Source organism: Augochlora pura, chromosome 4 (genome assembly GCF_028453695.1).
Source record: "Augochlora pura isolate Apur16 chromosome 4, APUR_v2.2.1, whole genome shotgun sequence".
Lineage (NCBI taxonomy): Eukaryota > Metazoa > Arthropoda > Insecta > Hymenoptera > Halictidae > Augochlora > Augochlora pura.
In genome coordinates, this window is record NC_135775.1 from 17,204,643 (window position 1) to 17,227,085 (window position 22,443).

At 36.9% G+C, this 22,443-nt stretch overlaps 3 protein-coding genes across 3 annotated transcripts in view; 2 read left to right on the forward strand and 1 right to left on the reverse strand.

Annotated features, from left to right (window-relative positions):
• Positions 1 to 11,880, reverse strand: part of LOC144469140 (uncharacterized) — a 144,635-nt gene extending 132,755 nt beyond the window's left edge. The window contains exons 1-2 of the mRNA XM_078179087.1: positions 11,822 to 11,880; positions 10,225 to 10,281 (exon numbers count right to left, since the gene is read on the reverse strand). Coding sequence (XP_078035213.1) covers positions 10,225 to 10,281; positions 11,822 to 11,836 — 72 coding nt within the window. The 5' untranslated portion in view covers positions 11,837 to 11,880. The remainder of the gene's footprint in view (positions 1 to 10,224; positions 10,282 to 11,821) is intronic.
• Positions 8,114 to 9,964, forward strand: LOC144468647 (enhancer of split m7 protein). Its single transcript, XM_078178263.1, has 2 exons — positions 8,114 to 8,367; positions 8,556 to 9,964. The coding sequence occupies exons 1-2, from the start codon at positions 8,293 to 8,295 to the stop codon at positions 9,102 to 9,104; spliced, it is 624 nt and encodes a 207-aa protein (XP_078034389.1). The 5' UTR covers positions 8,114 to 8,292; the 3' UTR covers positions 9,105 to 9,964.
• A 2,216-nt stretch (positions 11,881 to 14,096) lies between the features above and the next one.
• Positions 14,097 to 22,420, forward strand: LOC144468677 (uncharacterized). Its single transcript, XM_078178312.1, has 9 exons — positions 14,097 to 14,557; positions 15,310 to 15,456; positions 16,165 to 16,359; positions 16,730 to 16,914; positions 16,985 to 17,105; positions 17,590 to 17,797; positions 18,510 to 18,838; positions 19,587 to 19,754; positions 19,935 to 22,420. Exons 1-9 carry the CDS (start codon positions 14,474 to 14,476, stop codon positions 20,067 to 20,069), a joined length of 1,572 nt encoding a protein of 523 aa, XP_078034438.1. The 5' UTR covers positions 14,097 to 14,473; the 3' UTR covers positions 20,070 to 22,420.
• The last annotated feature ends 23 nt before the right edge of the window (positions 22,421 to 22,443 follow it).

Consider the following 22,443-nt stretch of genomic DNA (forward strand, 5'->3'; position numbering starts at 1 on the left):
CTGAAATAATCGTTCCGCGGCAGAACTTTTCGGGGATCCCGTGCATCGGGGGCGCAGTACAAACACGTGGGTCGGCGAAGGTTCGTGCAATGTCGAATTAGGCAACAGTTTCTACGGAGATAAAAAGGTTCTCACGGGGAGGGCGGCCGAGTTAATATAAGCGTCCGGTGGTGTTATCTCTGGAACAGCCCTCGTATATTAAGTACGCGCACGCGGAAATCGACGCGTGCGAACCAATGTCCCCCGGGGGGGGGGGGGGGGGGGGCTGCTGATACTCTATGTAGATAGGGGAGGACGGGTTCACGATTTCGTTGGCACGAGCCAAACGGCTCGCGACATATGTTCTCCAACAGCTGATGTACTCGCTAATAAGTCTCCCTATTTTGCCCCGTGTCGGAATAAACGATACCCCAGCGGACTTGGTAAACTCGCGGAGTCATGGCTATGAGAACATTTTCACGCGCCATGTGCATCGCGAATCGAAATTGCGCGTTTCGAGCGATTTTATTTATCCGGTGGCTCGCGCGATACGAGATTAACCCAATCGCTGCCAACCACGAAATACCTCGTGATTCATTACTAATGAAAAAAAGGAATTGTTACTTTTTCTTATGTTTTACGTCCTACTATTATTTACTTATTTATTTAAAAGATAAAAATAGCGATTAATCTAAATCAATTTAGGTACTTTGTTCTTATAAAAGTTAGTATAACTCTTTTGTATTTTAAAAAGCCTAGTAATATTCAGTCGACGCAATGTATTACAGTAAAAATAAATTTCGGAACCTAGTTTTAAAAATTAATATTACTTAAATCTAGTTAAAATCATGAGTTACATGAATTATTGTATATGCGTATAATTACGGATATTTATTTATATAAAACTGCTAGATGGTGGATTTTTTCGCAGAATAAAAATAGTCAGTGTTAATTGTATGATACAGGAGCTACATTTATTTCTTTAAATAATTTTAGTAAGCTGAAACTGATACAAGAGTATTTTCCACTGCTTGACATGATTTCAGTAGTACTCACGTGATCTATTAAATTCTATGGTGAACGCAAAACAACCGCGGCCAAACAAATACTTAAAAATTTCTATTTCAACCCGATACAACTAATATTCAAAGTCATTTATGAATAATTAAGACTGGAACCTTTAACAGTTGAATTAGATGCTCACAAATGAAACGAAACTAGAGTGCATAAACAATTTTAAAGATTTATTGAGTAAAATATTTTTTCTCCGCCACATTATTTAAAAAGCTACACGTTCTCTTTTCAATGATATCTTTAGAAGAACGTAACAAATTAGTATCGAAATTATAATAAATGGTAGCCGACGCGATGGTTCGTTTCAATAAGGACAAATAAAGTTCACCGACACGTTACTCTCGTATATATCTTGACCATAGAAAAATATGATGATCTAATGAATAATGTACCGAGAAACGAGACGCGCCGGAATGCGAGAGCAGAAAACATTCCGAGCACTCCAGCAGCTCTTAACCAGATTATTCCGTAACAAATAATCTCGTTCCCGCGCGGACACGGTTGATCAGGTAAGAAGAATAAAAAGTAGGAAACGGAGGCTGTTCCCGCGGCACGGTTCTATCATTTGTCTGGTGGACGGGCCGTTAATATTTTCAAAAGGGGCACATTTGTACCGGGAGTACGGTGATGTAATTCATCAGTCGCGGGTCCCCTGACTGCACTCTCTTCCGGTTAATATACAGTGCATTAATCTACGCGAGCCGCGCTACCGCAGCCTCCAGCACGTGCGGATGTAGCGTAGAAAGATCGCGCGGCGCGTGTAGCCACGTGCACGTCGACTAATCGCTGGGCCGAATTAAGTTTATATTATCCGGCGGCGCGCGCTCTCGGAAGTCTATGGTACAGCCTCGGCTAGAACGTGCAAAAACAGGGAACAATGAGCGGCACGTGAGAGGAAGCTGACTTGAAATCGAGCCGACACGTGGCCGCATTAGGTTTGTTTCAGCAATCAACTCGGCTCCAGTGGCGTGTCACTGATCGAGATGGTCCTCGTGGGATATTATTCTACGACTTCGCGTGTCGCGCCGGCTTGAAACGTTTCTCCAAAACTTTCGACGTTTATCGAGCGTAGCTGCTGCTCGCTGTGCGTTGATGTATCAGCAATCTACCTTAGCGGATTGTGTTACCTTAACACCGGAACAACCGAGCATTAACCCCTTGCAGTTTAATATCAGATTGACTCGTCACGAAGATTTCGAACATAATATAGAAAATCTGTATATCATGTGCTTTCAACGTTTTTCCTTTAACTGTTAAGCTATTAGTACAGATTAAATTTCTATATAATTTTACAAACAATCATGTCAGGTTATATTTTAGTGTCCTATAAGCGTTTAATAAAATTTAATTTATGTCTACCTTTACCTTAAAACCATATTTTATTGATGTCACATTTCTCTTCAACTTCTATTTAATATAAATGATGAATATAAATGATGAAATTTATTCAAATTATATTTTAATGTTTGTAAGCATTTGGTAAAATTTAATTTGGAAGAAATTTTACATCGATAAATATAATTTGAACGTCGAAATTGAATAAATATATAATCTTAATAAATACAGTAATTGGCTACTATATTATAAGTAATTAATTACAGTAAAAATTGAATAAATATAGTAAAATCTTATTGTTCAGTAAATAACATAATATTTAACAAGGTAAACAGTTATTATATTTAATTTACAATAAATATATTAAAATATGAACTAAGTCTTCGAGTCTTCTTTTGGTACATTTCTCGTTTTGCATGAAATATATTAAAGTCATGAGACAAGACTCGAATGAGACCCGAATAAAACTCGAATAAGAGTCATCAATTTATCAAGATCAATTTATGACCGAACAATATATAATAATAATAGTTGAACACCGTGCAAGGGTCGAGCTGTCAGAATGCTTTAATATAGCAATCCAGATTTAAAATATTTTCCATAAAATAAACGGAGGCATCGGTAGGAAAACTCGACGATCTGGTTCTGCGGTGGAAAAAAAACCTGGAAGCAGCTAATGAAATTAATATCGTAACGCGATCGTAAAACCCGATCAACGCAGGATGTTCCAGTTCATCATTTTATTATAATGAGCTCGAGTAGAACCAGTAATTAAACGAAGAATGGACAACAAAAACTAATAATAATCCGACGGAAATAAGGGGATATTTAATTAAGAAGACGGAAAGTCAACGAAACTCTAGACAGATTTCTCGTTCAGCCGCTTCGCAGCCTGCTAAAACGTTCGCGGACGAAGAAGCTGCATTTCCGATTCGATTTATCACTGTCGCCTGAACTTCGTGGGACTCGACATTTCAACGTTTAACAAGAAGAATCGAGTCCGCGTCAATCGACCCGTGCGCCACATTTGACTCCCCGTCGCGAACCCCTGTCCCTTTATTATGCCAGCAATGTTGCTTGCTATTACACGGACCGGAGGCTTCGCAAAACCGTCCTCCGCCGAGTTCTCTCCCTGTTTTCGTGTTTTGTTCGAACCAGATCCTGATATTCTATTCGCAGAGACGCGACTATCGATTACTGGCGAAATTATTTAACATTATCGATACCTTAGCGATTTATCGAGAACGCCGTTAACCCTTTGCTGTAGAATTTCATTCATAGCTATGTTCATTGACATAATAATGTTTCTTGCGTCGCGTCATTTAAGGTAAGTGTGTCAATTATTGTGCTACAATAGATTGTAAATAAAGCTTTTAGAATTAAGTAAAATTTGATATTATTGATACAATTTTAAGTAAACTTTGATCTATCATTTTCATAGCCGTCGAATAAAAATTTCAACTTCTTAATGCTTGTAAAATACGGGAGCTAATTTTTGATATTTTTGCAATATAAAACAATATTATAAGGTTGCAAATTAAGCCAGTTTAATTTTCTTTAAACCCCGATAAAGCGCGTAAAGGTTTCAAGTACAGTTGATTGAAAACTTCAATTATCGATCTCAACGCTGCGGATCAAAATTCTGCAAAATTTCTTCGCTCGAAATTTGGAATGACTCTCTTGGATGTTTTCTGGACAGTCTCGCCATTTCTATTGTAATTGGAACAATCTCCTAATCCGAATAAAACGACACAAACCCTACGAAACGTAAACACGCGAATCATACGATTCGTGTGCAAATAATGTTTGAACGATGCGAATGAAACGATCAAGAAATAACGAATAGATTTCCGCGAATACGGCTCGACGTGTTCGACGGATTCGTGTAAAGATCGGTGCAGCTTGAACGGTTAATTACAGCGTTCAAGTACGCAGAAGTAGGAGCGCTCGGCTAAGACTAAGTAATCGCAATTTCGTGTGCGATTCAAAGAAACTATCGCGCCGGGGCCAATACGCGGCGGCGAAGAACCGGGGCGCGCTCGGTTAATAACTTATTTCCTTAAAAACTGAATCGATGGGACGGGCATTCGACACAGCGCGCGGCGGATGAAATAAGGCAAAAACGACAGATTGGAGTTACGCGTTATCTCGGCATCACGTAAGTTCCACGGAGATGCCGGCGTCGTTAGGGACACGTGCAATTGGTCTGCTCGGAGGAGCATCGAAAAAAAGAGGAAGTCGAGGAAGGTATGGACAAGAGGAAGAATACGAGCGTAAGAAGAACAGAAGCAAGAAGAAGCCGGACGAAGAAGACGAAGGATGGCTCGTAAAGTTGCGGTAGCAAGAAGAGGGCGACTGGTCGAGCGAGGACTAACACAGGGGAAGAAGGATGAAACTAGCGTGCGTAATTATTCGGTGCGAACGATGTTTAAGTACCGGACTCGCGACGGAATAAGCGAGGTAGTTGGCAGGAGGAAGCGAGCCGCAACAAAAAAAAGAAAAAAAAAAGAAAGAAACGCCACGCCGGGAAAAAGGAGGAATAAGGTGAAAAAAAGGAATGCCGACAGAAAATGAGGATAGAGAAGGATTGGACGGGGGGTACCAAGGATATAATTCAGCAAAAGCCTCGGCGAAATTAGTATCTGGAAGTGCTCCAGCATCCAAGCAGGATGTACACGTGGAGCGTGCAGAGATATTCATTCGGGACGATGACTACACGAATCGGTGAACGCTTCAGCGTGAGCGCTCACGAGACGAATCTCCGGTTACAGTGGTATCATCTGCGAGGACCACTTTCAACCAATTTTCGGTAGCAATCCGTCGATCAGGCCGATGGCGAGCTTTTTGCCGTTCGCGCCCGTTAATGTTACAAATCAGTGGTCCGCGACCGAACTGCAAGCGCTGGGTTACTTTGTCGCGTAAAAATGATTTTTTGATGGCGGCCACTTGTGATCGCGGTGCCGCGCCAACTTAAATTGCAGGCAAAAATCAGATTAACCGGTGATGAGACGTTCGAGTCGCCGGGGAAATGAATTTTAATGGATCGTCGTATTTACTGCCGGCCGAACAAATCCAAAAAGCAACCGCACCGCCCGACTCGCGTTTCAGCGTGTAATAATTCTTTTCGAAGAGCCCAATGCTACTGATTAGTTTGACCAACAATTGTCGACAGATATTCGTAATATCAAAATGTTGACGATATTTTAATATACCGATATTTCATACATTCATCCCTTGCGCTACGATTTCTTCCGAAGCTGCGTTAATTACCTATTTTCGTTCTTAATCTTCTGATAAATATAATAATTAAGTTAAGTAATATAAAAAGTTAACAAGAAATGAAACAGTGTAGCTAACAGAGCCCTAAACGTGTCAGACATGTGTTACTTTACGAAAAACGTAAGATTAAATTTACTTAAACATCTTGCTATTTTTATTTCAACGTGTGTCTGACAGAAGAAATTTATTCAATCAAAAATTATAATTTTAACAGTTCTAGAAGTTAAAATAATAAACCGATCATTTCAACCGTTACGGTAGGTTTAGTGTCGTTTTAAATTATTTGTTATTTTATTTAAACGAATAATGGAAATGACAAATTATTTGAAAACAATTTGTGAAAGAAAGTATTTGAAACAGTCGAATTATTTACAATAATTATTTGTTATCTTACTTTAAATCAAATGTTTGCATTAAAATTATATATACACACCGTATAAATTATAATTATATATGTATATATGTACACCGGTTTCAATTCTGTTCCTTTGACTTTTCGATTATACCTGCTACTTTTCGGGTCCCGAGTTTCGACTGTGCATTTCGGTTGCAGTACTGTTTCGCGTAATAAATACAATGGATTTCCCTTCGGTACTAAAGGTATAAACCTCGCCAGGTTCGAAGATACGCATGGTATGATCCCACGTCTTTGTTACAGTTTGTATTGCCGGCAATAAACGACGGTGGGCGCCAAGTGGTTTTATCGATCACACTGAACCGATACCGAGAACAGAAAAACGACATTTATGGAACCAATACTACATTGTTTCTGAAGAATCGATACCGATCAGCCCAAAACGATATTCCTTGTAACAGTTAAGAAACCGTTATTATAACTGTTTTCAATTTCTGATGCAACTAATTCAATCTTTATTGATTATATTTATTTATGACAATATTTACTATTGACAACATTCTATATTTTGCACAAACTATCGATCGCTAAAATATACTTAATAGAACCATCAAAACGCCTTTTTTATTGCAACAAGATATATAAATAAACGTTGACTTGTCGATATTGTCTATGTAAACCAAAAATGGATACACGAAACATAGAGTATTGAAAACACAAGAAGAATTTTAAAATAGTGTTACCTTATTTTCACTGTATCAATATCATAAAAGAAAATAGCTTCTATTTTGTATAATCGATGGAGAAGGTTTTTAGGTTTTACCCAAAGATCCGCAGTCCGATAATCGTATTTCTCTCGACCGAATTTTTATGACGTCGGATAATCGTAAAACAAAAGGACCCGTCGCTTGGACGTGTTCGGTAGTTCCAGCGTCAGAAACCATAGAACACGATTCCAGAGAAATAAAGGGAAAGACAAAGACGACTCGAGCAGGTATTGTGGTAGGCTTCGTTGGGTAACCGCGTGTAATTACGCACGGCTTTCGAACGGCGTTCAAACGGCGACTAATTACAAAGTTCGGTAACGTTCCCGTCGCGCCCACGCGACAACAGTATTAGACGATTCATCACATCCTTTTCAGAACGTCAGGTTTTATCGCGCGATATTTGTCTTCGTGTCTACAGCGGGTTTCTCACGCGACAGTTAATACGTGCAGAAAATGATTGATCAATTACGGAGAGGAAGCGACAGGAGACGGGAGGAAGCGGGGCGGCGTGCGATCAACGCAGCGGCGGGCACGGTGTATCGTTTCGCGGTGGCTTGGTAGCATAGACACACGTACCGTGATTCAGTAACGTGTAACTAGCGGGATTGCAATCGAGAGAACGCTGGACTTGTGCCTAGCACGCTCCACCGGGCTGCTGTTCGGACAAGGACGGGCCGATCGGCCCGCAAACCGGCGAGACGGAGACGCGATCTCGATAAGAAGATGTAGCACGAGTACCCTCTTCGGGTACTAGAATGGAAAAAGGAGGAAGACTAGGTGGAACGAGGGAGCCGCGATCCCCCGTCCTTCCCCTCCGCCGCCACTCTCTCCCTCTGCCTTTGATCCGTCGGAACGTTTCTCCGTCGCTCCGCCGGCAGCTTGAACGAAGGAAAGGACGACGATATCGGGTCCTTCCGTATGAGCGCACGTTCGTGAAATAGCAAGCCGAAAGGAGCAAAGAGAGAAAGAGAAGCACGTTAAGCCGTGCATACCGTGGCACGACTAACCGAGGAGGATCAGAGGAGGTAGGAAATACGGGTTCAAACGGTAGGTGCAACGAGGACAAAGAAACGGTGACGATGGCTTGGTGTGGGCGCGTGTCTGGCAGCTGCCGCTTACAGGTGGTGTGCTTGCTTGGGAACCAACCTCTACGGACCGTTCCCACGGAAGGCCTGTCCCCCACTAGGGACCCTGACTGCAGCCCCTTGCCCCACCCTGCTGAAGGGCCCTTGACTATATAAGCTTCAGCCACAGCCGACAGCCACCACAATCACTGTGATCGCTCAGCGAGTTCGAACAGGAGACGCGTCCGAGATACGAGTCGATACGTTCCGAGAGAATTTCAGTGAAAACAGCCTTCAAACGGTTTTCGAAAAACTGTATACGCAAAGACCTGTGCGACGATAAAGGACATTGAACGACAAGTGTGATATTATTGTCGCGATAAGTGAAGTTCGTCGTTATCGGTGTGTGAAGATAAGCGAAATTCAAGGATTAACAACCATGCAGATGCACGAGCAGATAATGATCGTTGACGGACAGGAGCAACCGATCTCCAGGACATATCAGTACAGAAAGGTAAGCGTCGCTTAACTTCCGTTCAAATTTCCTTGACATAAACCACTTGTTGCTTCAGCAACGGTGACTCTTTTTAAAAACGAGTTCTCTTTTGTTTCAACATCGAGTCGGTTCTTTTCTCTTTCCTAATATTCGATTACTAGATGAACGACGTGTCGCTATAACGGTTCCCTACTTTGAATTTCCAGGTGATGAAACCTATGCTGGAACGCAAACGCCGAGCACGCATCAACCGGTGTCTGGACGAGCTGAAAGACCTCATGGTGACAGCCCTGGCCGGTGACGGCGAGAACGTGGCCAAGCTCGAGAAGGCTGATATTCTCGAGCTGACCGTGCGTCATCTACACAAGCTACAACGGCAGCAACGGCTTTCCGCGAATCCGGTGATCGACGCGGATCGCTTCAGAGCCGGATACACGCATTGCGCCAACGAAGTCAGCCGCTGCCTCGCCGCCACTCCCGGCGTCGACGTCGCCCTAGGCACCAAACTGATGACCCACTTGGGCCACAAGCTGAACGCCATGGACAAAACCGGCCCTTTGACCATCCACGTGGCCGCGCCGCAATCGTCCCCGTCCGCGAGCAGCGATCTCAGCTCCGACGAATACCCGATGCCTCTGACACCGGCCTCCAGCCAACCCTCTCCCGTACGAACGGAAATCGAGAGCATGTCTCAAGGCCACCAAGGTCTCCTGCAGGTCGCTAAACCCAACGAGCCGATCTGGAGACCGTGGTAATAGGTAGAGGAGCTGAAGCGAAACCGACGGGAAAAATCGTAATGAAACCCGGTCGGCGGAATTTCCGGAATTGCTGAAGCGACCTGATCGGGCCATCGACGAGTATCCATCAAGCGGGGAGCAGAATACCGGTGTTGCAATTTTGTCTGTGATTCGAGCGAACGAACTCACGCGCCCTCGATCAAGGGAAATCGTAAACGCGAAGAAATAACCTCGGGTAGCCTCGCTCTCGTTTTCGAGAAGCTGTACGGAGGATTATTTTGTAATTACGCATATGGGGTGTGCAAATACGGACTCGTGATCCGAAGAGAAATAGACTTAAGATTTTGTTTGCTTCGAATTTGCTCAAGACCACTCGGAGTGAAAGATCTTGGCGGGCTGGTTAACGGGAGGGAGCGAGAGAGAGAGAGAGAGAGATTCTTTTGCATGTCCGTCCGGATATTAGAAATTTGTTCGAACGAACCCCGACCGTCGTCAACGGTCGACAAACGTAGGATCTCGATGTAAACGGTACGCTCGCGAAACAGCGGCTGAAGCTTTAATCCACTCAACAGAGATATCTATTCTTTATTTCATACTTTTTATCGAGAATTTTATTTTGCCGATTTCGGTGCGAGACCGCGTTCTACGAGCTGACAGAAGGGCGGTTTTCCCGCGTCGGATCGCGCGCCGGCAAGAGCAGCCACTTCACCTCGCGCCGAAAATGTTGTTATATGTACATATCTCCTCGGTCAGCTGTATCAGTTTTACGCTTGACACAAATTCGAATGTCTATACGTTCTCGTTGGGACTGTCAACGAGAGTAACGTGATCGAGTAGAGGATCTTGTGATAGAGAAACGTGTACCTGTGATATTTACTCTAGACCTAGAGAAATGATACTAGATTTCTAATAAACATGTTTCATTGATCAATTATTTTGACTTCTCTTTATAGCTTTTAACATTATAACCCATTCATCAAATCCCGCTGATCCGTTTGCACCTACTTTTCCTATTTTATTAATAATTCGAACCCTGTATGTCGCTTAAAGTTTTCAATTTCAACATTGGGATACATTTATACTGAAAGAAACTTAAAATTCATGCTAACCGAGAAACTGAAAGTTGAGAAGTACTCACATTTTCACGTCTTCCGAAAATAAAGCGATACATTCCTCTCCCGCGTATCACCTTCACCTGTAACGAAATAATATCGGTCTTAATTACAGAGAAGACAATAGTATACTCGGAACTTCAGATTGTAGAAATGTTATAGCAACTCGTGGATCGATATTATTATATCAACAGTAATACTTAATCTCCTAATAATTGTTTTTCTCTTTATTTCGAGAAAATATTTATTTGTTTATTTCACTTGAATTTAGTAAGAAAGATATATATAGTCCGAATAACAAAGTATTATGAACTACAACGCAATTAAAGAAAAGTATCTTAAATAGCCTATCGCAACAATGAATCACAAACACGTATGTACTTCACAAATATACTTTATATCCTTTTTGGGAACATTGATGTGTTGTATTATCTCGATTTATACTAAATCGTTAACATCAAGATAAAATAGAAAATGATCTCCTGATCCTACAGTTGTATTTCTAGATCTGGTTGTAAAAGTGTTTATTTAAATATTTTAGTTAATTATAAAAAATTAAGAAAAATAACAACACGCAAGCAGGGTAGTATATTTAACACGAAACACTAATTATTTTCATATTTAATTATTTAAACATATGTATTATTGAATGGTTGTTCTAGTACAATTTCTTGTTTTCTAGGTAATGTTCTTCATGCAATCTGAATTTCGTTTTGTCTACAGAATACGCGTAACATTGTACTTTCACGCTTATGAAACATAGCAGACTTTAATTATTGTCACATTTTACTTCAAACATTGCCCGATATATTTAGACTCTTCATAAACTGATCGAAAGAACTAAAATTTTGGAATTTACAGATATCTAATTAAAAGCATCTGTCAACGCACAGAGATCCAGTAGAATACGAAATAATTACAACATGGATTAAATTGAAATATATATACAACGGGTTACATTAAAAAAAAAACAAAGAAAACTGCAAATAATAATAATAATAATAATATCAAGTCAATAACAAGCCATAAACTAAATCGAAATACAAGTTCACAGTAAGAATGATAACACACCTGACAAGTAACACAATGTCATTACTGTGACACTATATCGATTTCCTACATCAATGTAATAAGTCCTACGAACATTGATTAAAAAGTATACACATATTATGCAAATATAATAAATTGAGCGCGTATTATGTGGATTCACGCGCGAAAACTAAAAGAGAACAATGCTATTATTCCTAAGAATTCTACAAAGTATTTACCTACACCACGGTCCGTCATATTAATTTCTTCGATTAGATCGAAATCGATACACATATTCGAAATCTATCATTCGAATCGACATATTCAGATTGTACACTCGTGAGATTGAAAGTAATTTAAAAAAAAACCGTGATATATGTACGCTGCGACCTCTAGGAACGCCGTTCGTTAGACGGTATCGTATCGATAAACATTGATTTAACATATCATGGCGTTCTATTTAACAGATTCGTTAAGCATCCATACTTCGGACATACGAGTGCAAAGGGTTAGGTTAGTATCGCAGACGCATCTGATTCTTCTGCTGCTCGCGTTAATAAGAAATATCTGGCTGCACGGCCGACAATCTTTTACCGTGAATGTTCCCATGACATTCGAAACGAGCGTCTTCTATCAACGAGCACGAGTCTCGGCCAAGGTTAATTATCAATCCACAATTTACTCTGGAAACATTGGCGGCACACGTGCGAGCGTCGAGTAAATATAAGACGATTTCGTTGGAACACGTTGTTACTCGTCCGATTTTCGACGCACAATTCAAAGCACAGGACTACCCCGACAATAGATGGAAGCCAGGTAGGCCTGAGGGACCGGGAAACACCTTTAGAACACGATTATACTTACTTTTCCGAGATCGAGACCGCCACTCAGGTGTAGCACGTGCTGTCATCACAGGTGCACGATCACGCTCCGCGGCCATCTTGTGGCAATTTTCGGAAACCGCTGAAACTGAAACGGTTTCGTTGTCGATAAAACGGGAATTAGAAGATTGTTATTATTACGTTGGTCAACATTAAATCTATTTTTCTTTGTTTTCGGTTTTTGAGAAATATGATTTAAGAACAGAAAGTTGTATTTTCAACTTTAAACTTCTTTTTTCTATCTTTTTTTTTATCTACTATTTTATTCATTGTAAAAGTTACGAGAATGTTTATTGCATAGAAGAATTCTGTGGATTCTCTTCTTAAGTATAACCCGTATTTTCGTATAACATTACAGACGTTTAAACAGGTGCAAACAATGTTGGAAGACAGCGAGACTCCTCGAAGAAATTAATTTTCTTTGGTAATTTTTAATTTATTTTAATAATTGAAGATTTAAGAAAAAATGTAATTATATCACAAGACGGAACTAGAATTCTTTATTTTATAAAATAATACTTGAATTTCTTAGACAGTATTATTAAACATGTGCGAAATAATTCATTTACTCAGAAACCTAACCATCTTCTATTTTAGGAAGTTTTACTATTTCGTATAAATCAAACGCAGTGATAAATAATAAAACTATGATATACAGTTATATAAATTTTATAACTCAAATTGTTTATCCCAGTCCTCGATTATTCTTGATTACCCTAGCCTTTTGATAATTTTTATTATATTATTTTTCTCTTTTGAAATTATAAGTAATATAGCACGTGAAATTATATTTTAAAGCTTATTTATGAAACAATACGACGGATTAATTTAATTTAACTATATTATAAAATGTGTTAATTGTATGATGACTGTTTTTGATGTCCTATAAAACATTTTATAAACGTGTATGAAACATTTTGTTAGATAATAATAATTATGAACATGTTGTATATATGTAATGTTTAACAAACTGCATTGATTTATTCAAATATTTATTGTTACATCCACAATCCAGTTAAATCGAAACAAATTCCGTTTCTATATGAAACATGTTATTTTTTTTAGATGACATACACTGTGTTATCGACATGTTTCTAGCTTCATTGATAATACAGATTTGTATCTTCCAAAGAATTTGTGGAAAAGGAACAGCTTTTTTACGAAAATATGCTCTTATTATATTATAGTATGTCATATGCAATTTTGTAATAATTTAAAAGAATGTTTGAATAAATCAACACCAAACTAATTGTATTGAAATTTAGAAGAATTGTACGAATAGTTAATTAAGAACATTGGATCAGCAATGTTTCAAGAAGGTAAATACACATCTTTATTATTATATAATAAATACACATCTTTATTATTATATAATAAATACACTTTTATAACTTCACCGACTTAATTACAATTTATATGTAAAAAAGAAATGTTATTTAAACAAACTATTATTTCATATGTATATATAATTAACTTCTGCCTATTCTATAATATATTTGTCTATTTTGATTTCTTTATTTATCGACCTAAAAAATACTGTTACTATCATCACATTTAATTTTCAACTTATGCTTCTCATTGTAGTACCCCTTTTATATCCTATCATCATTTCCGTTATGTGATGGTATATGTTTATAAAATGTATCATCAAACATATATAAAATTACATAAAATATATAATTACATATAATAACAAACAATTTTTGTAATTTCCGAATCACGTATCTTTTTACTTACATTTCTAACAAATTCGCTTGATATTATTTATTCTATTTGTATTCCGTAAAGTTTTAATGTATCTGCTGTTAAAGAACGATATGAACGAATATGTTCATTCTTACGTACGTGCACACATACACAAACGCACATAGGTATTCTTTAATGCGGATTATCGATTGTACGAATTCAGTTTCCAGGACAACGAATGCACCTAAAGTTATCCGCAATATCATTAAGAAACGAAATCACGTAGTCCATCATATCCGCTCTGGTTTTTGTAGCATGTTGTACATGTTCCATTAGATTATTATATTAGTATTATTGCTGCCACGTATAGGTACCCGGTTACCCCGTTAGTGCACGATACAACTATTCGACGTATGGTGTCCAAGGAGGAAATAAAAAAGAAAACTGTAACGCTTTACGTATTTTCAATCCACGTGTCAAATACTTTGATTAATCGAACTCGTAACATTTGATGACACATTATAAATTCGAAATAAAACGTTTCTTCTTTTTAACGTAAAGTGATACAGCTTGCAATTTACCTCCACACCATTACTTAGTGTTTCATTTAAATAAAGTAAACAAGCAGCGAATCCAAGCGTAATCTGATTAATTTTTCGAGCATTCTGATAATTGTGATATGAGTGACGAAAATGATAAAAATGCTGCATCCGATGGACCGTCGGCTTCGAAAGAATCAGTAAAATCTTCCCCAAGTTTAAAGGTACACTTCTTAAATTATTTTGAATGTTTTTTCTTAGAAGCATATTAAATTCAATGAAGTATTTTTAAATTTAATCAAGCATATACTTTTTATAATGCAGGAATACAATGGCGTTACTTTGTACTTAGATACTTTGGTTGCGTATGATACTGATTACTTCAAACTTATGAATATTTAGACTGCTTTGTAATATTTATATTTCAGGATATGCATCTGTGTTATCAGCTTTTTAGATAATCATTTCACATGGTTTATGAAATCAAGACTGTTAAAAATAGTTTCTCCGGATATATTATAATAATATTTTAACGAAAGAACAAATAAATTCCACATTTACATTTATTATCTCTAACTAACTGTACATGCTTCAAATTCGGTCTGTACTTTTAATTTCTTGTTTGTTATAGTAATGTGGCAAATTATAATGTAACATTAACATACCGGAATCGTTTCGTCGTTAAAATATTTTCTCCATCAGATAAGTTAAAATCTTTTATTCCCCTCTGACTACGTCATTTGGCATTTATTTATTTAAAGTAAGTTATCACAATTAAATATCACGATAAAGAACAGTAAAAAGCAGAGCAAGATCTTTAGTATCTACAATTATTTTTTAAGAAGCATGCTTGAACCAAGGGTTGCGAATAGTCTCCATTGTATTTATGAAATTACCACTATTCATTATTACGTTGCTATTTATTTTTTAATTGACTACTTTATATTTCTTCGTTTAAAAGACTGTCCCTAAACAGAAATCGGCAGGTTGTATGGATCTACAACCTGCAATAAAGTCTCTAACCTTACCTAACAAGGATGAAAATAAACCGGAAGAGGAGGGAAATTCTAGTAAGAACAAGGACGTCGTGGATAACCCAGGAAAGTTTACTACCGCCATAGAGGTATTTTCCTATTTCCTATGGTATATAGTAATGCTATTCTAACGCGTAAATCTCTTAGTAATTCACGTGGAACTGTGCTATAATTGTTCTGCAACGTTCTTATACCAGAGCCGAGTTAACGCTATTAAAAGATCATAATTAACAATATTTTAAATTTTATAGAAATACGAAACAAATTTATACTTGTTTATAAATATTTATTTATTTTAGTAATAAATGTTCTCAATTCTGCAAACACCATTTAATTGGATCAGCCTAAATTACGGTATTTTTCAATAAAATACGTTCTACCAATTATTTTGAAACAAGGACTCCGTTTAATAATCTTTCCCTGATATTTATTTTAGCGTTCGATAATGACCATTACCATGAACTTTACATTATTATAATTACAATTGCTATATACTATAATATAATAATTATACTATTTATAACTTAAGAGATAATTATATTTATACTAAAATTTATAGTATTTATATATTATAGTATAATATAGTATTGAATAATATTTATAATATAGTCTTTCAATTATTATATTAATACTACATGGTATTAATAAAACGAAAAGCATACGGTATTTTGCAAACATCATCGACAAACAACTCGTCGCATCTGTTATTGCATAAGCAGAACAATTCAGATTCGAAATAGTCTCTTTCCGTTCGATGTAAAGGCGTGCGACGTGCAAATAACAAAACTTCGAAACAGGACTTAAAAAAGCGAAGACTGGAAGAGGTGCTGGCAAAGAAGAAGCAAGAAGAAGAAGAAAGAGAAAGATTCGTTAAGGAAAGCGCGGAGAAGAAGGCGGCTGAAAGAGCGGAAATAATAAAACAAGCGAAAAGATTAATACTTTACAGAAAACCAATGTGCAGGCGAATCAATCGAGCTTTATTAGTTTCCGAGGTAATTAATAATACCGTATGTAGCAGTGCTAAACTATTAATTTGTTTCTTCCATTTTCTTTTATATACCAGAATATTATTGACAATAGAAGTTTGTTTTTATTGAAACGTTTTTATTGTTTTTTTTTTTTTAAATCAAGAAGCTATCATTTAGTCATACAACCTAGCTGCATCGAAATTATTTTAAAGCTTAACACACAGTAAATACAAATTGTCTTTCATCTCCTTAAAAAATTATTGCAATCGGAAAATAGTCACTGCAACTACGAAGAAAATGGTACAGCAATGGTTTAACAATGCTACGAATAGGTTTCCGGTCGATAAAGCATTGTTCTCTATCGATCGAATATGAAACCATAATCGTTTGACAGTGCTACAGAGAGCTAGACGCCCAAGTGAAATTTCAAGAAACCCTGAAACATATGGACGATGAAGAAGAGACAAAATATATCAACCTGATGAAAGCCGACGTGGCAAAGTACGAGGAGGAGCAACAACGAACCGCGGCTAAGCAGCTCGAGAAACAGAGAAATTATGCCGGTGGATTGAAGGAACAGTAAGTTAATCATTGTTCGAACGGTAGCCGCTGTAACGTTTGTATGATTGAAGTGTGCCGACGACCGTAGGATCGAAGAGAATGAGAGGAATATGATCCAGAAGGAGGCCGAAGAATTGGAAAATGGTAGACAAGATCAAATTAACATAAACAAGTATTTGAAAGATATAAAGGAACACGAAGAACAAGAGGTCAGATTCTGAAAATTCTATTTTTCTGTACGGGGTGTCGCAAAATTGTCATAGAAACGTCGAGCTCGAACATCGAGTAAATTTTGTTCGTCTACTAGAATTACATTTTTTGCTGACAGTAAATATATATATATATATATAAAAACTTTGGAAAGCTGAGTCTCTTAATGAATAGAATGCGATGGGGATAAATAAAAGCTTTTCGATTGTCGAGCTCGACTTTTCAATACTTTAATTAATAATTCGGTACTTTAATTAATTAGTACTTCCAGTCTAGACCTTTAATTTTGCGACATTCTGTACCATAGTACCTCGATTATCCGAATCTCCGATATCTTAACGTGGAATTATTATTACTTCGCGTGGAATTATCTGAATCCAAGCCATGTCTTCCTGCTTAGTTCACACAATTAAATTAATAATAAATTCGACTCTGACCAAAAGGAGTTCGAACATTGTATTGGCATCGTTTCATGAAACACAGATGCTGGCCAAGAAACAGAAACTGAAACAATTCTTCAGAGACGCCATCGAGGAGAAGAAACAGTTCGATCTTAAGTTAAAACAGGAAGAGGAGTTCGAAGACCGAGCGATCGAAGCATATCAGAATGCTAGGACTCGAATTAAAAACCTGCATAAGGAAGTGCAAGTAAAAAGGAGAGCAAACATTGAGACCAAAGCTAATGCGATATGTAATTACTTATGTTTTTCTTTTACTACGTTTAACAGAATATATATAATTACAATAATCGATGCTAATTAGCACGAGCTTTACGAATTACAGATACAATTACGAACTATTGCTTAAATTATTATTATATTGTTATATAGGTTAAGTTAAAACAGGATATGGAATTTTCCTTTTAATATACTACATCTTGTATTTCATGCTTATGTTTTTTATTTATTTATGTTTATTCTTGTAAAGCATTTCCTAATTACTCTGAGCAATGATTTTACTGTATTATTGACGACAGAAAATTAATTTTATTGATAGTAGAATATTATTGGTAGCGGAACAATTATTTTGTTTACAATAGAATAGTATCGATAATGGAAACCTAATTTGTTTCACGGTATTATTAATATAATAGAAAATTGTTTTACTTGGTGATAGAATAATACTGATACAAAAAAAAAAAAACAGATATTTTCGGTAATGTAAAAACGATTTAAGAAGATGAAAAATAGGATTTGCAAGACATCGTATTGTCCAGAGTATTAGATTTCATGAAAAATTCGTTTCTTTTCCGATGACTTGAACGATCAAGTAACGTGGTCATAATAACCGAAGGCTTGCGAATTAACCAGGCTCTAAGAAAATGAAAATCTTAAAACTAAACTATACGAACGACTTGCTAATCTCATGTGAATACAGGAGTCACTGCTCTATTACTTCGACAGCGGAACAACATCGAAAGTTCATGTACTCCACGCAAGATTTGGAGGAGAAAATATTAAGGAAAGCTTTGGAGGAACAGGAGGCGACGTACCAAGAAAGACAGCGAAACGAGAAGGAACGCGAGACCCGGATCCGCCAGCAGAGACAAGATTTTCAAAAAGCAACGACCGCGGCGAGATTGGAGCAGCTTGGCAGGGACAAGCAATTGAAAGCTTGGGAAATGATGCAGAGGTTCAAAAGGGCGGAACATAACGAGGAAGTCGAGCTCAAAGAACAGGGCGCCCAATGGAATAAAAAGATCGAGTATGGAACCGCACTGCGAAGACAGATCGTAAGTAATTACGCTATAGACCAGTTTGCACGCACTGTAGAGTGTAGATACAATGACGAAAATAACGACACACAGAGTACATACACTGTACACCAACAACCTAAAAAGTTTTCTAAAATTACAGTATTTTGTTTAATCAAATTAAAATTTAAAAGACTAGCCGTGCAACGTTAGTTAATTTATATAGTGAATGAACGTAAAAATCAATTATCGTATCTGAACAAATAATTTTGTCGCTCTCATATGGGTGACACGACAAAGTTTTCAACAGTGCGTCGTTTTCTATAAATATTCAGCATGTATATAAATTATCGAGATCGAGAAAATGCATTGTTTTTAGTTCTAAGCTCGAATAAACAAGTTGAAAAGCATTATTTTCCTATTTTTTGTCACTTCAATCAATTGCAACTTTTACAAAGATGTTTTAGTTATTGTCTAATGTAGTACACCAATCCTTCTGGCATCTTTAAACAATTGAAATAATTTCGTTCAATAAAATAGAAGTTATATGATGGTTGAGGATCAAGACAATTAAGAGAATGATGACTACATTCGGGAAATAAGGAGTTCTTGAGATCATTTGAAGTAACTTTTTCCTTAGTTATTAATTCTTAATAACCAATTTAAATTTCTTAAGCGATTAACTAAAAACATCGTTCAATTGTATTCGGGCTAATGACGAAGTTACTTCAAATGAGACGAGGAACCTCTGATTTCTCGATTCGGAATGATTTTCGTGCGTTTCTAGAGTCAGCAGGAAGCTCGGCGAGAGCAGGACAAGCTTCTCGAAGAAAAAGCACTGAACACGAGTGAGGTTATCGAAACAGAAAATCGACGAGTACTTGATTACGCGGAAGAAGTTATCAACGAGTCCAGAAACGTGCGGCCACTCTATCCAATCCTCAAAGCCGTGGAGGTATGCTTAAAGCGCACAATAAATATAACAATATTAATCGAACACTGGTAAACTTTCTGAACTTCTTGCGCGTTACACGATCGAAAGTATTGAAGAATTCTAAACACTTTTACTTGCATCATATTATCTAACACAATTTATGCTTGCGCGAATACTGATTGTTGGAGTCTTCATCTTTAGGAATGCAAGCGGGAAATGAATTTGCTGCCATTAAGAAAAAAAGAAGGGACAGTAGCAACAACGGCACCTAAAAGAAGACAACGTCGCCGTGCCTGTACGAAGTTTGTTCCCGAAGAACAAATATGTTATTTATAAAAATACGAGAAGCAAGAGAAAAGACGTTTTAAGAGTCCTCTTATATTTACAATAAGCAGTCCATCGCGCATCAGAGTTTGTTTAACGAGAAATTATCGTTGAAGTTCTCATAGGAGTAGATAATTAGCGTCTGACATGCATATCCTCTGACAATTACATTTTAAAGTAAATTCTACTCGATGTCACATTTGTCATCTTCATTTGTTTTAAGTGCTAGGATACCATTGTTATACTACCTATTACACTACTCTCGTACAATATTCTTAATTCTATTATCACGCATTATAATAGTGTACTTCCGATTATTCCTATCTTTCAAGATTTTATTATGTTATTCTCGAGATGTGACACACCTTTCTCTATTTCAGACGTAATTTTTTTCTCTTTCTTTCAATCCATTTGTGTAGAGAACCCTTTTCTAAAATTTAGTGATTCTCTACATGTTCTTTATGATTTTATTTCTCTCTCGATATATTAATAATTCTTTACGTACGTTAAATTTATACTAAAACCGCTCCACAAATCTCTGCTGGTTGCAAATCCTGAGGATTTCTGTTCGATGTTCTTAATCTTCGTTTATTTACCGTGACAGGTTGCATTTATTTAGCCCCTATTACACTTTCCTTTATCATAATTTTTTAACATCTGTCTTATGCTTATGATACTAATAGTAAAAGTAATATTATACTTTAATTTTCCTAACTAGAGTGCATTTACATTGCTTTCTTTGTCTATCTATTACTAATTTCTTTATTTATTTACAGCGGCAGGTTACAATTATTTGGTACATATTACACTTTCCTTTATCATAATTTTTTAAAACTTGTCTTATGCTTATAATATTAATAACAAAAGTAATTACTATACTTTACGTTTCCTAACTAGCGCATTTACATTTCTTTTTTTAACTATCTACCACGAATTTTATCTTTTCTAATCTTTTGTTTTTTATTACCGCCTTTTATCTCCTCAGTTAAGAGTTTTGCTTTTTTTCTTATATGTATTTAATCTTATATCAATTTCTTTCTTCTTTTCCTTTCTTTCCCTGTCACGAGAGGCATTTATCCCTAACAGAGTTGTTCCGCGTCTCCTGGATGTCATTGGTCCATCCTTTATCCTTTTATACATTTTCACACACATCCTTTCATTCTATCCATATCCTCGTTCATTCTTCTGTTCGATGTCTGAAAGAACTCGTATCGAGTAACGTTATGCTTACTTAATAATACACGACGCACAGTGGTACATTTTCGAAGAAACCACGGAGCAAAACGCTGCTATAGTACGCGTATTACGACACGACCTGTACTCATAACCGGGATAAGTCGACTTCCGTATCGATGTTGCGGTTTCCGGTCAACGGTGGTTGTTTGAGACTCGGCCGATCGATCGAGAAACGTCAACGGAGCTGAACGAACAACACGATCGTATGCTAAAGTTATATTAACCCCTTGACGTACCATTTTCTTCGCAGTTACTGCGATTAGAAATTTTTCAATTCGTATAATTTCTTAAAAGAGACAGGACATTGATGTTTATTCCATGCCTGAATATAGTGACATGCTTAAATATTAATAACAAGGGATTAGAAAATTATTCCAACTTTAAAGAATAGAATAACATTTATAGTTAATAACTTGTTACTACTAATTTCCATCACGAGTCGGACTCGTAAAAGTACGGTAAGGGGTTAATTCGTATTATAGAATATAAGAATAATAAAACTGACCATTTAATAACGCTTGTAAACCAGAATTATCTTTATACAAAAACAAATTTACAAAAACAAGTTTTGAGTAATGATCGTGGATTAACCAGTGCCAATATTAATCGATTTATCAGAGGTAATCTCGAGCACAACGCGACTAGATATTTCAAACTCAATCATATCTCAATCACTATAATATAACCGGAAGTGTGTGTCGTTCTATTCAAAGCCTTTTTCGTAACCGGAAGTGTGTCTTCGTTCCATACTAAGTCTAGTACACATCATCCTTCGTCCATACCTTCAACGAACACTACAAGTATTCGACGCATCCAATATTTAACGTTATTTATTTAAATAACGAAGTTCAAAGTCGTCTCCGAAGTGTCAGCTAAATGATGCACACATTTCGGAACATCAAAAGTATCATTTGAAATTTTTAAACATCGCGCCCGCTAATTCTTGTATTTCATAAAGTTTAAAGATTGCAACATCTCTCGATATCCATCCTTAAAGAAACCAATTGTAGAACAATTTACAATTAAAATATACGTTATGGACATAAACTTTATCGTGGAAAATTAAAAAATAAAGCTTTTGCACAGTTGACTGGTTCGCAGAGTTTATACGTTCATAGTGCCTACAAATGTACGTGGAAAATATTGTAAA